This window comes from Choloepus didactylus, chromosome 18, assembly GCF_015220235.1.
Source record: "Choloepus didactylus isolate mChoDid1 chromosome 18, mChoDid1.pri, whole genome shotgun sequence".
Taxonomy (NCBI): domain Eukaryota; kingdom Metazoa; phylum Chordata; class Mammalia; order Pilosa; family Megalonychidae; genus Choloepus; species Choloepus didactylus.
In genome coordinates, this window is record NC_051324.1 from 50,408,513 (window position 1) to 50,422,382 (window position 13,870).

The window sequence follows — 13,870 nt, forward strand, 5'->3', positions numbered from 1 at the left end:
ACTGGCAAAGCATCCCACAGAGCAGCTGGCAAAACGGAAATGGGGTTTTCACCATTCCATCTCCAGCATCACATAGAAGGGAGGGCATGAAGCTGACAGTAGCTTAACAACCAGCACAAAGAGTAACTTATTCCTAAGCCCATAGCCATCTGTAAATCTTCTGAATCACCTCACACCTTTCTTTACTTCCAGGTCCTTAATTTCATTGTCTCTCCATGAGTTTTGGAGTTAGAGCTGGGTTCAGATTTCAATTTTACTTATGTGCTGTGTGATTGTACACAAGCTATTTAATCGCTTTAACCCTAATTCCCTCATCTACAAAACCATGTTAATACTATTTCACTGGATTGGTGCTAATGTTAAATAAAATAAAGTTCATGTGACATATACTTAGTTTGTGGTACAACATATGGTACTAAACAAGGGAAGGAGGAAAGAGAAGAAAGCAAGAAAGGAAGAGAATTCACATGGTTTCTACAATCCTTGTTTCCACAATTGGTCACAAGACTGTAGTTAATATGTATTACTTCTTACACTACCCATTTCATGTTTTCTTTACCCTCAGCCAGGACCTCAGCTGGTTGGGGTTCTTTATCTGGTGGGTTGATTTAAATCTTCATTCATGAAGGGTCTGAGTACACAGTGGTCCTGTCTCTTTGGGTTGTCCCATTAAATTTTACAACTGGACATGGAAATACCAAGAGAATCTCCTGGGTTCCAAAGAGAGTCCTCTCTGCTCCCATTGTGTCAGCAGCACATTTCTCTTTTGGTAATCAGGATCAATTTACACCGGCCAGGAGAGTAACCCCCTTCTTTACCTATGGTTTAGTAGCACGAGGAACACAAAATGGCCAGGTGGTGGTCTCAACATCCAATTCATTGTTTTGCCTCTTGGTGGGACCATTGTTCCCTTGGAAACCACAACAACCAAACCAGCATAACTCAAAGTTGAAGAGGCAAGAAGAAGAAAAAAAAAATCTGCAACTGGGTTATTAGGTTTAATAGTGAGAGGAATCACTCTCATTTCCACCCTTTGATTCTGGCTGTGGGAGACACAGCATTATGTATTGGTCTGAGATTCAAAGCATTTTCTGCATCCTGTTAGGAAGAATCCATCCTTTCAGTGTGTTGTCTCCCAATGGAATCTTCGGGAGACCTTCAACCTTTCTTTTAGACCAGCTGCTTTTTGGTGATGATGTAGGTAATAAGACCAGTTAATTCCACAGGTATGAACCTATTGCTGCATTAAAAATTTTAATTTTTTTATTTTTTGCTGTGAAGAGAATTCTTTCATCAGAATCAATGTTGTGTTGAATAGCATGATGGCATTCCTTTAGCCCAGATATGGTGGCACTAGCAATACATATCCTTATTCAGAAACCACTTCTTTTCCAGATAAGTCAAATCTCTTCCCCCTCCACAATGGAAGGTACCAAATATAATCAACTTACCACCAGATATCCAGCTTGTGCCTTTGGGAAATAGTGCCAAGTCAGGAGCCCATTGTTGGTTTCTGCTTTTGGCAGGTTAGGTATTCATTAGTAGGCGCACCTAGGTCAACATTTGGGAGGAGAAGTCTGTGTTGTCAAGCCCATGTATGACCTCTGTCACCACTAACATAGCTACTCTGCACATGTGCCCATTGAACATGCACCGAGATGGCTGTGGGAAGGGGCTGAATGACATGCACAGAACATGTTACTTTGTCTGCCTAATTATTGAGAATCTCTTCTGTCATGGCTGCCTTTTGGTGAACATTCACCTGGGACACAGATATATTCAAACTCTGTGTCCATTATGACAGAGGTTTCCCCACAAACCTCATCCCTAGAACTCCTTGTCCCCAGTCTTCTAATCCTGTCTGTTCCAAGTCTCTGACTGTCCAGTCAAACCATTAGAGATTGTTTATGTGTCACTGTAGATCTGTACTTCTGGCCATCTTTAAGTGCATCTAAAGTGAGTAAGCAAAAGTACCACTCAACTTTCTGCGCACAGACAGAATTTCCCTTCACCCCTGTCCTACAGAGCCACTCTTGAATGGGGCTGTAATGATGAAGCTATCCATTTTCAGTTTGTGCCAGTATGTCATTAAGAACTATCTGTAAACCAGAGATTTTTTTTTTTTTCCTTTTTAACAAACTGGTCAAAAGGAACTCCCCAGTAAGCCAGATATGTGGATTGAGGAAAAGGAGACAAGCAGATGGGGCTGGTGTTGAAACAGTTTGAGTCATCTGCTTGCTCAGCTTACCTGTACCATTTGGCTATGGTTTAGCCCTATCTCTTATATACCATTTCCACCTTTTAATAGCTTGCTCCTGTGTACACCCAACCTTATGGCTTGGTTAGTCAGATAATACTCAGTTCATGATTGGAAGCTCAGTTTGCCTAGACATTCAGTCACTTCCAGGGCCTGATAGAAAGCCAGAAGTAAGTTATCAAAAGAAGAATAGTCATTTTCAGAAGAGGGCATGGGTTGTTTTCAAAACCCTACGTGACTTCCCTGTAACTGACACTTCTGTTGGTGTTTGCTGGAGTCTCCATTAGGTGACTCTATTTGTCATAGACTCTTCAAGTATAATTGAATCTGCTGGGTCATGAGGTTCAAATGGAAGAGAAGCTTGTATTGTAGCTGGGACTTTGCTGCAGAACCTTCTCTTGCGCTTGTCTCCACTAAAAAGCTGGCAGCATTTTGAGTTACTCAAAATGGATTGAAGTAGCATACACAAATATAGTATATGTCGATTTCAAAATAAAAAATGGTCCACCAAGTGGCGTGCTTTTTTTAGCACAAGGTGGTCCAAGGTGCAGTGATATTTCTTTCACCTTGGAAAGGAGATCTCAACATGTTCCAGACAATTGGAACCCAAGACACTTCTCTGAGGAGGTTAGCTCCTTAATTTTTGTGGGTTTTATCTCCTAACTTGGAGTTCACATGTTTTGCTAAGACATCTAAAGGACTTGCTACTTCTTGCTCATCAGATCCAGTCAGCATAATGTCATTAGTGTAGTGGACTGATGTGATGTGTGCAATATAAGGATGATTTGCTCTAATAAATATACTACATCTGCACAATCAGTGCCATTTGGGGTCACCACCTGAATTAGTTTAAAATAATCCACTGTAATTCACCAAGATTTTCCTTCTTTCTCTGCAGAATGAACAAGTTAGCTAAATGGCTAAATGGTAGGTATTGCCACCTCTGCTTTTTTCAAATCTCTGATAATAGCATTCATCTTTGAAAATTTTCCATGGATATGGTATTGTTTTTGGTTTACTATCCTTGTAGGTAGTGGAAGTTCCATGTGCTTCTGCTTGGCCCTTCCTGCCATAATGCTGTTTATTCCTCAGGCCAGAGTGCCATTGTGGGGATTCTGCCAGTTGTCAAGCATGATTATTATTCCAATTATATGTTCACAAACTGGAAAATTGGTCTGTGGACCTACTGGATCTACCGTGATTCAAACTTGAGATAAGATTCCAACCATCACCTACCCACCACAAGCCCCAACTTCCATTGGTGGAGAAGAGTGGCATTTTGGGGGTACTAGAATTAGTGTCAACTCAATATCTAATAATCCTGGTGGCAGGCAGAATTTTGGACCCAATGACCTTTGAACCCTGGTGTCACTTTGCAGATGTAGTTAAGATTACTAATCAGTTAACTTTAAAATATGGAGACTATCCTGGATTACCCAGGTGGACCCAATGTAATCACATGCTCCCTTAAAAAGCAAGCTTTCTCCCTGATGAGAGCAGAAGAGGTGGAGGAGAAGCGATGTGGCAGAGGGGAGGAGTCAGAGAGATGCTAAAGTGTAAAAAGGACTCGACCTGCCATTGTTGGCTTGAAGATGGAGAAGTCTTTGAAAAAAGCACTAGAAGAAAATGAATTCTGCCAATAGCCATTGAGCTTGGAAGAGGGCCCTCACCTCCAGATGAGAACCAGCTGATTCCTTGATTTTACTCCAACGAGACCTTCATCAGAGAATCCAGCCATGCCTTCCCAGACTTCTGACCTACAAAAACTGAAATAATACATTTGTGTTGTTTTAAGCTGCTAAATTTGTGGTGATTTGTTATAGCAGCAATTTAAAACTGCTATAAAACCCCCCAAAGTTCTAGGTATAGAGATCAAACAAAATTTTAGTAGGTCTCCTATTTATTTCTTTCCTAGAGATACTATGATCAATTAACCATTGCCTGAAGGTCAGAGCATTCTGATTGCCACTGTGTCTCTGATGCCTTTTACAGTAAATGTACTTTGTGTTTTTGTTTTGTTGTGGTTAGTTAAATGCTGTCATTTATCCTCAGCTGCTCTGGGATAGCATCATCTCCATTGAAAGAGTTCATCTCAATGGCAGTATCTCCCATCATCATACCTAGCCAACCACTCAGATTCTTTCTCCATGAATTTATTTCTAAATGACTCAGGTGAAGGTACTTTTCTCTGGGATCTTTGGGGTATTGGTTGGGGATGGGTTGGTATGCACTGTCATGTGATAAATCTTCTCCAACATTCCTATCTTCCTAAGTCTTTGAATTCTTTCTTTTACATCATGTCAGAGAAGTTTTGGTTCTCAGCATTGATTAAACATAGACCACTGTTGAGTCCAAGTTTTAGTTAACAAACTGAATAAACTTGGGCAACTTACAACTACATAAGCTAGTGTATTTCTTTCAGAGTCTTTGTTAAATGTGGCCATACCAATAAATTGATTCAATGTTTTATTCCTTCTGCCTTGGTATAACACCCTAGGAATACACTCCTACACATATTCCCCAGGTTTCTTCTAATATGTTGTATTAAATATTGCAGGTTTTTAATGTATGAGATTTCCTCTTGTGTCAAACTTTGTACTTGCTTGACCCATGGACATCTGAGATTTGATCTTAGGTATGGGACTAGTAGCAAAGTGGGGTAGTTATTGTGGCTTTTCAGGACAAATGACATTCCTTGCAAGCAACTTCTCTCAAATAGTTTATTAGAGGTATTTCAAGTAATGAAAGTTTATTCATTATTATGCACAGGAGGGCCATCTATTTATACTGGTAAGGTAAGCTCAGTGACTTGGAGGTTCATGATTCACCATCGTGAATCCAACAAGATGTCCCTATTCCAAATTTCAGAGACCCACTCTTTATCAATTCATTAACTTTCCCTTGAGAGACTTGGTGAAGCAGTGAATTAAAATGGCTTTGTAATTCTGAATCCCACATAATTAAATTTAGTGTTTGACTTTAAGCAACATTGATCCTATGGCTACAAGAAGAAGATGAATTTCTCAGGGCTGCCATTAAATCTATCTGGTTCTCTGATTATGACAACCTGAGATATTAAGGTCTTGAACTTGTCATCTTCTTTCTGTAAGCACTGCAGTGTACTCAGAAGACTTCACCCCCCTCCAAGCCATGACACTCAAGTGGAGCAGCCACTTGGCCCCCAGACCATTTGCTTTAGAAGGAAACTTATTAAAATCAACCAAAGTAATAATTTGATTAATTGTGATCCTATTGTCTGACATGGACCCTAATTCCCTTGGAAAGGAGGTCAGCATTGTGTTCAAGCCCAAGGACTCTCCCAAAGCAATCCCCAGATCTCTTATTTAAGGGCCTATTTCCTGGGACCACTCTTGGTTCCAACTTCTGTATCAGTTGGATTCCAATAAGGAGACAGAAACCACATCAGTTATTTGAACAGAGAGAATTTAATATAAAGAATTGTTAGCCAGGTATAAACGGTATTAACCAGGTAATTAAAAGAGAAGGATAGGACTCTATACTTATCATGGAGGAAGCAACTGCAGGAAGCAGCTATGGACTCGAGGGTTGAAGGAACAAAGAGACGAGTTTGGAGTTATTAAAATGTATAAATTTAGAGAAGAGGTCTTCTGGCACTTATATTCATATTACTTCTTAACTGGTTCTGGTGTCTCTGAACCTGGAAGATAGTCTCAGGGACTTGAAACTCAGACCTCTGATGATGGGGTGCTGGCTGGCTGGTCCTGGGCTCTCTGAGATAGGATGCAATGAAGTGTGTTCTGCTAATACTGATAAAACTGCAAACTGAATTTAGCTACTTCTAAGGGAAGGAACTGCTGCTACCCGGGTGAAGAAGTATTGCCGGGATAACACTCACAAGACTCACAGGAACATCAAGCAGACAAGAAACCCACGGGAAGCAAACAGGAAGTAAATAGGAAGAAGCAAGTCTCTACTTCCTCTTCCAACCTTGCAATCCCCTTCTGGTGCCCCCCATTGGAAAAATCTAACATGGAGACAGTGGGCAAAATGGCAATGTGGTTTTCAGAGACACATTCCCGGCATCAAAGAGCAGATTATAGAAGGAAGGGTGTGGAGCTGAGTGACAATCACTTAATAACCAGTGCAAAGAGTGACTTATTCTGAAGCCCGCAGCTTCCGTAGTAGCCATCTGTAATTCCTGTGAACTTCCCCACACCTTTATCTCTGACTTCTTAATTTCATTCTCTCTTTGTGAGTTTTGGGGTCAGACAGAGTTAGGTTCAGAGTTCAATTTTTTTTTTTTTTAACCTGTGAGCTGTGTGACTATAAGCAAGCTATTTAACCTCTTTTAAACTTAATTTCCTCATCTACAAAACCAGGATACAGTATTTCTTTCACAGGATTGATATAAGTGTTAAATGAAATAAAGTTCACGTGAAGGATACTTAGCATATGGTACTAAACAAGGTCGCTTTGGTTACTGTCTTTCCCCTTCCTATGTGTCTTCCCCTTCCTTCTTCTTCCTTTTTCTTTGTTGCCTCTTGCCCCCTTGTCTTTTTCTTTGTGTCTTCTCTCTGTATTTTATTGTCTTTTCCCCCCCATCTTTTATTTCCTTCATCCTCCACCCATTATTTTCCCTATCCATTTTGTTGTTCATTTACCCTCATATGGTCAATGATCCTGAATAAGAGAAATGGTCAATAAAAGAAAATAACTTGCTTTGGAGTTTGCAGTTGATGTCCTTTTGCCATCAGTGAACCGTTTATGCATCTCAAGTCCTCTTAGGTGTCATATATTGGAAATGCCATTTTGAGAGTTTGCTGCAGTCTACCGTATAACCTATCAGTTAGGAATGTTCTGGGTTTCAAATTATAGAAAATCCAACTATTATTGGCTGGATCAAATAGAGTTTATTCTTCTGACAGATAGGCAGCTGCTAGCATTGGTTCAAAGGCTCAACTGTGTCAAGATCAGTGTCTCTTCCATTCTCTTGGGCTTTTGTATTTCCAGACATAGTATCTATGTTAAAAGTCGGAAGAAGGGTGGGGGTAAAGACTAAGAGGAAGCACCAGCAATGCCTTTCTCTTTTACCAAGAAAGGAAAGCTTTCTCAGAAGTCCACGGCTGACTTCTGATTAGGTCTCATTGGCCAGTCCTGAGTCTCTCTATCCATTAAGCTTTATTAAAAAAAAAAAACAAAAAAAAACCCTCACACGTAATATAACAGTGTTAAATTGCAGGCAGCTACAGGTCACCATAGGCAAGCCAGAAGAGTGAGGGTGAGTAATCTATGGACAGAATGATTAGAGATTATTGAGGATGTTCAGTCTGTAGGAGAAGAGTGTGAATTTACCGTAAGTTCTAAGGACAGTCCATGTGAGCGTGCACCGTACCATCCCAAGATGCGGGGCGCCACTGAGATCCACAGGCCAGGTCAGGGGGAGGCTGGCAGTCAGGACACAGGATGCAGAAGCCACACTGAGTAGATGGGCACAGGCAAGAGCCTCAGTTAATAGCATAAGTCAAGGTACAACATTCAAGACAGGAATGAGAGACTAAACAAGGTGGTGAGGAATAATGTCTCAGGGCCGAGCAACTGGTAACTTCACATGACAGAACAGAAATAGAGGAAGCCCATCTGATTTTTAAGCAATTTTTATGGGGAGAGCGATTGAGAATTAGACTAGTCCTATGTTTTGGGAAATGTTGGGTCTCATGGGAGCTGGGGATTATAGCAACAGTTCTGATACGGTGATGGGCAGTAAGAGCTGCTGTCTGGCTATTTTCACATTCACTCCCCACCCTCTTCTCTTTACCTGCTCCTTTATTTAGGCTGAAAAGAGAGAACACTCACTTTCTTAACCTCCCTTGCAGGACAGCACAGTTCCAGCCATTGAGAACAGATTGAAGAAAGACCCTTGTACACAAACTTATCTGTTATAACAGTAAAATATCGAATGATTAAACTTTGATTTGAATCTGGAATAAAAGTACTGGTATATTTTAATCCACATCCATTCAAATATGTTTTCCCAAGGTTGTCTGCAGGGAATAGGTAGAGAAGGGCACAAAAGTCTTCGTGGTTGATTGGGCTCTTTTTTATTCACTCTTTTCCCTCCACTTAGAATGACCTTCAAGGCCCAACTCAAAGATTACCTCCCTTGTGATACCTTCCCCGATCCTACCCCACTGCACAGCCCCTAGTGGTACTGAAGTGATCTCTTCCTTTTTGAACACATGCTTATAGAATTCTTCTTTGCATTCTACATAATTAAGATAGTAGTTTCTACAGCATGTGACAATTCAAAACCTTCCCACAATTTCTGCAAGTTCTTAAGGAGTTACTTTCTTGTGGTTCCTGCTCTCTGGATTCAGGGCTGACTCTGTCTTTCTTTGAATCAACTCAGACATGAAACTCAGCTCCTTCACTAAGTTTTCATAAGAAAGCTCAACCATGCCAAGGGCTTTGTGAGTTTGTTACTTTAATGGGGAGGAATCATATAGCAAAAATCATGGCCTTCTGACTAGATCTCTCCTCTCCTCTTTTCCCCTTTCCAGAGAAAATACATTCCCCCTTTTGTCTCATGTATAATTGTTTTGCATCCTTTTATGCTTTTGGGGCTGCCAACGTGCCTACTAAAAGTTGGCCTGTCAAGGCATGTTGACCACAAAGGCATCTGTCCCTCTAAGAAGAAGAGTTCCACCAACTGCTGAGAGAACACACTATCTCATTACAGGTAGTTCTGAAGTTATTGTTACACATACATTTCCTATCTCTGGATATTAAGGTCTTCAAGATTCATTCCTTCTTCATCTTTCTGATCTCCATAGTACCTCCTTAGAAGTGAGTGGTCCATAAATTCATATTAAATAGTAAATGAATATACTATATATGACTTCAGCCTCTTAAACAAAGAAACAAATGAACTTCTTTCAAGTGGGCATTCTTGATTATGAGCAGTGAACCTACTCTATGTTCAAGGTGAAACACGGACCATGGTTTCTTTGCCCAGTACATAACTTTATTAGGAAAAGACTAAAGACATGGTAACACAGATAACATTGATACAGCCAACAGGCAAGATCATTATGATCCAAAAAGCAAGGGGTAGAATCAGATATTGAAATGTGGAGAAGTCCAACCTATTTAGAGGCTGAATTTTGGATGAATAGCTTCCATTCTCCCTGGTGACACCTGAGGAATTTCACTTGGCTCTTCTCTGATGCTCTTGATGTTGGGAAAAAAATTTAGATATAGAAGCCATAAGTAGATTAAAAAGCAGGCAAACATTAGCCTTGTGGACAGTTTTCAAAGATAAATTCTGCAACCTCAGTAATTTTCAATCCTGTAGGCAGATCATAAATAATATATCCAAAGCAATTTGATGATCAGCAGTTAGGCTTGCAGATTTCTGGATCTTCAGCGGAGGGTCTAGGTATTTATTGAAGAATGGTATCAGATGGAACTGTGAGGCTCATATACTTGGTAGGCCCATAACAAAAGCTAAAGTGAAGTCTGAGAACTTGTTAGTGGTCCAGGGGAGGTTGAGGAGATAATCAGATTGGAGATATTGAGTCCTGGGCAGACTGAAAATCAGCAGCCTGGCTTTTAGCAGGTGGGCTCACAGCAGGTGGGCTCACAGCAGGTGGGCTGGCAGCAGTAACAGCAGCAGGCTGGGCGGCAGCAGGACTGTCCACAGTAGGATGGGCGGCAGCAGGAGGCCTGGGAGTGGTGCAGCTGGCAGCAGGATGGTGAGGTGCAGCTTGCCACGCAGCAGGGGGGCAGGCAGGTGCCCTCCACGCGGCAGTCTGGGCGGGTCCACCTAGTGCGGCAGCTCACAGCTCCACAGCCACCTGCCTGGCCACCGCCGATGCCACAGCCAAAGCCACCACCGGTCCCGCAGCAGCTGTTTGTGCAGCAGCTTGGCTGGCAGCAGCTGGTCTGGCAGCTGCTTGGCTGGCAGCAGCTGGAGCCACAGGTCCCACAGGTGGAGCAGCTGGGAAATCCACAGAAGCTGGTGTTGCAGCAGGCCATGGTGCCAGGAGTTGGATAGGGAGTCGGGCTGTTAAGAGAAGTTTCTGAGTTTTGGCTGTGACTTCCACATCGGGCCTTTTATATATCTCAGCCAGCTGCTGTTTATAAAATTCTTAACATATCTTCCTTGTTTTTGTTTAAATTCGTTCCTCAGTGGTCCTCTGATTGGCTTATTTTGAAGCACTTATGACACATTTCAAGCAGAGTTTAGAAATTACTTTGTTTTATAGTTTCATTAGGACTCGTCATATCAGTCCTTTGCTCATTGGAATGCATTTGTGGTTTCCCATGTTCAAAGGGTCCTTCCATTTTAGTCCAAGTCAACAGCTTCATTTTGCAGAGGTAGTTATTCCACTTGATAACCTGCTCATACCTCAAAGGTTAAGGGTAACTGTGCTCTTATTTTTAACTATTATTTTTTCCTGTTGCATATAGACTGAATTCCCTAGAATTTAGGACAACAGAGCATATACCGAATTGAAGAAATAACTCTAGTCATGCCTAATTAAAAGTTTCCAACTCATTTACTACAACAGCAAATCAAATTGCCATTCCAGTTTTTCTGTTTTCAACTAATTTGAAACATGTAAAATATTGTTTGTGTTTCAGGCCAGAAATCCTTTTTTTCTGAATGAAATGGCACAGTATGTACGAAGGTATCCAGATACTGTGTGGCTTGAGGTTGAAACATAATAAATGGTTATTGAATCTGATTTGAATAGGTGGAGTAAAAGGCATGATTCATGGATATCTGTACCATCTGTAGTGCCTCTCGTGAAGGAGTGCTTGTTACTTGTTAAAAAAAGACTAGGAAATGTTGAATCATTTTTGTTTCTAGATTTAATAGTTAAACCAAGACTCAGGAAAAACATCTAGGGGTTATGACATTTTGAAGAATACACTGCCATTTGCTTTGTTCTTCTCTGAAGTTCTTAATTGCATCTGTGACTCATCATTGCTACCAATTGAATGATAGAGGTAAGTGCTGAGAGAGCTTGTAAATAACTTAGAAAACCTTTTCTCAGAATGTCATATATTTGCATCCCATTCTATCTTGTTTATTCAATATTTCAATGAAGAGTTGAAAAATTAAATGATAAAAGCTATTTTGTTTTTCTTCTAGGTTTATGTTGACTTCTTAAGAGGTGTTTTCCAAGTTGAGTTACAAAGTGAAAAATATAATGTAGCTGTTTCAGATTTCTACAATATCTGTCCCACAAATGGTGATGGTGGAGCTCAGTGAGTACCCTCTATAGCTGTTTCTTCTATTATCATTTAGACAGGAAATACACCTTATACACATTTTTAGTAAATGGAGGTGAATTTTAGGGGTTGAAACTTAGAGGGCAATTTGGGGATCAATGGGAAGGATTGCTAAGCTAATGCATAGGAATTAAGTCTAAATGCTCTTGGAAGATAGTATCTGGCAGATACATTTTTCAAATCTATTTAGTTGGTGTTCCAGTTTGAATCTATTATGTACCCCAGAAAAGACTCTTCTTTTAATCCAATCTTGTGGGGGCAGCTTATTGTGGGTGGGACCTTTTGATTAGAATATTTCCATGGAGATGTGACCCCGCCCATTCAAGGTGGGTCTTAGTTTACTGGAGTCCCTAAGAGAGCCGATACAGATGTTTGGAGATGCTTAGAGAAAAAACACAGTAAATTTATAACCTAATAACCCCCCTTTTAAAAGCCAATCCATTTCTGGTATATTGCATTTCTGGCAGCTGTAGCAAACCGGAACAGTTTCTTTAGATATTGGGCACAAATTAAGGAGAACATCTAGTATATTAAGTGGAAAGAGACTGAAGGTGATAGAAGAACATTTAGGTAGGCATCTCATAGTTTTGATCAACCTAAAAATTTTAGCTAAAAATGGCCTCATCAGTCTAGACCTAACTGTAATAGATTAGAGCATGTAAGCATTTGAAGATCTATAAAGACTAATGCATGGAGCATTTTGTTAAACTGATGCATTCAAGCATAGTTCAATTTGTATTTAATTTTTCTGGTTTAGTCTTTATGCTTATGCCTTAGTATCATTATCAAAATGCAAATCACTTTTCTTGAATTCCCGCTATAGGTGGACAAACGTAAAGGTAGAAGGAGGACAGTAACTCTGTTTACTTTGCAAATTTAAACATTTTATTTGAAATTAACAGAGGATATTCCGGGAGAAAGGAGGTTTGAAAATATGGGGGGATTAGGAGATAGGGAGGAGACCAGAGTTATCACTAAATTGAAGAACTGCTCTATCCTGCTATGCTGCTGAAGGAAGGCAGGTGACCCAGAACACTCTGCTTGATGCATGTTTTCAATGAGCTAATTCAGCACATCCAAGGGGTTGTGACCAAGACTTTTGTTATTTCTGAGCAGCTTAGAAACATAAAAAAGGAACACTTCAGTGAAATTTTGCTGTGTTTCTCCTTTCATTCTTAACTCCTTTCATTCTTAATCAGGAGCCTGGCTTTTAGCAGGTGGACTGGCAGCAGGTGGGCTCACAGCAGGTGGGTTGGCAGCAGTAACAGCAGCAGGCTGGGCGGCAGCAGGACTGTCCACAGTAGGATGGGCGGCAGCAGGAGGCCTGGGCATGGTGCAGCTGGCAGCAGGATGGGGGAATGCAGCTCGCCACACAGCAGGGGGGCAGGCAGGTGCCCTCCACGCGGCAGTCTGGGCGGGTCCACCTGGTGCGGCAGCTCACAGCTCCAGAGCCACCATCCTGGCCATAGCCAATTCCATAGCCAAAGCCACCGCCGGTCCCGCAGCAGCTTGGCTGGCAGCAGCTGGTCTGGCAGCAGCTTGGCTGGCAGCAGCTAGACCCGCAGCAGCTTGGCTGGCAGCAGCTGGTCTGGCAGCAGCTTGGCTGGCAGCAGCTGGAGCCACAGGTCCCGCAGGTGGAGCAGCTGGGAAATCCACAGAAGCTGGTGTTGCAGCAGGCCATGGTGTCAGGAGTTGGACTGATAGTTGAGTTGCTTGAAGAAGTTTCTGAGTTTTGATTGTGACCTCCACATCTGGCCTTTTATATACTCCCTAGAACTGCATATTTCCATAACGTTTAGCATCTTTCCTTGATTCCAGTTGAAAAAAACAGTCTCTGATTGGCTAACACCTGAGTTGTTTAGGAAAGTTATAAATAGCATTTGAGTAGCCTCTTTGGTCATTGTTCAATTAAGTCTCATTAGGTTTATTCTTTGTCCTCTGGGCTAAGTGGAGGCTCACCATAGAAGCCAATCATGACAGCTCATCTTTATGCAAGTCACATAACAGACTAGACTACTTGGCCAAGCATTGCTCTGGCTCCCTCGTCATACCTGTCCTTTGATAATCTTTAGATGGAGTTTATCTAAACTAAGCATTTTCTTTCTAAATGGTCACTTAATTAAGGATCATGATTTCATTAACAATTTGTCCAGACTTGGAAAGACTAATGTTAGTGTCATCAGAACTTGAGTTATCACCGGATTCATCAACATCTATCTTAGTTTCCTAGGGCTGCTGTAATGAGTATCACAAACTGAACGACTTAAAACAAAATTTATTATCTCAGAGTTCCGGAGGCTAGAAGTCCAAAATCAAGGTGTGAGTAGGGCCATG

At 41.3% G+C, this 13,870-nt stretch overlaps 2 protein-coding genes across 2 annotated transcripts; both read right to left on the reverse strand.

Moving 5' to 3' along the window:
• Positions 1–9,847: 9,847 nt before the first annotated feature.
• LOC119513101 (keratin-associated protein 1-4-like) lies at positions 9,848–10,288 on the reverse strand. The gene has a single exon (XM_037807980.1). The coding sequence runs from the start codon at positions 10,271–10,273 to the stop codon at positions 9,848–9,850; it is 426 nt and encodes a 141-aa protein (XP_037663908.1). The 5' UTR covers positions 10,274–10,288.
• A 2,458-nt stretch (positions 10,289–12,746) lies between these two features.
• LOC119513098 (keratin-associated protein 1-3-like) lies at positions 12,747–13,217 on the reverse strand. The gene has a single exon (XM_037807978.1). It carries the CDS (start codon positions 13,215–13,217, stop codon positions 12,747–12,749), a length of 471 nt encoding a protein of 156 aa, XP_037663906.1.
• Positions 13,218–13,870: the final 653 nt, after the last annotated feature.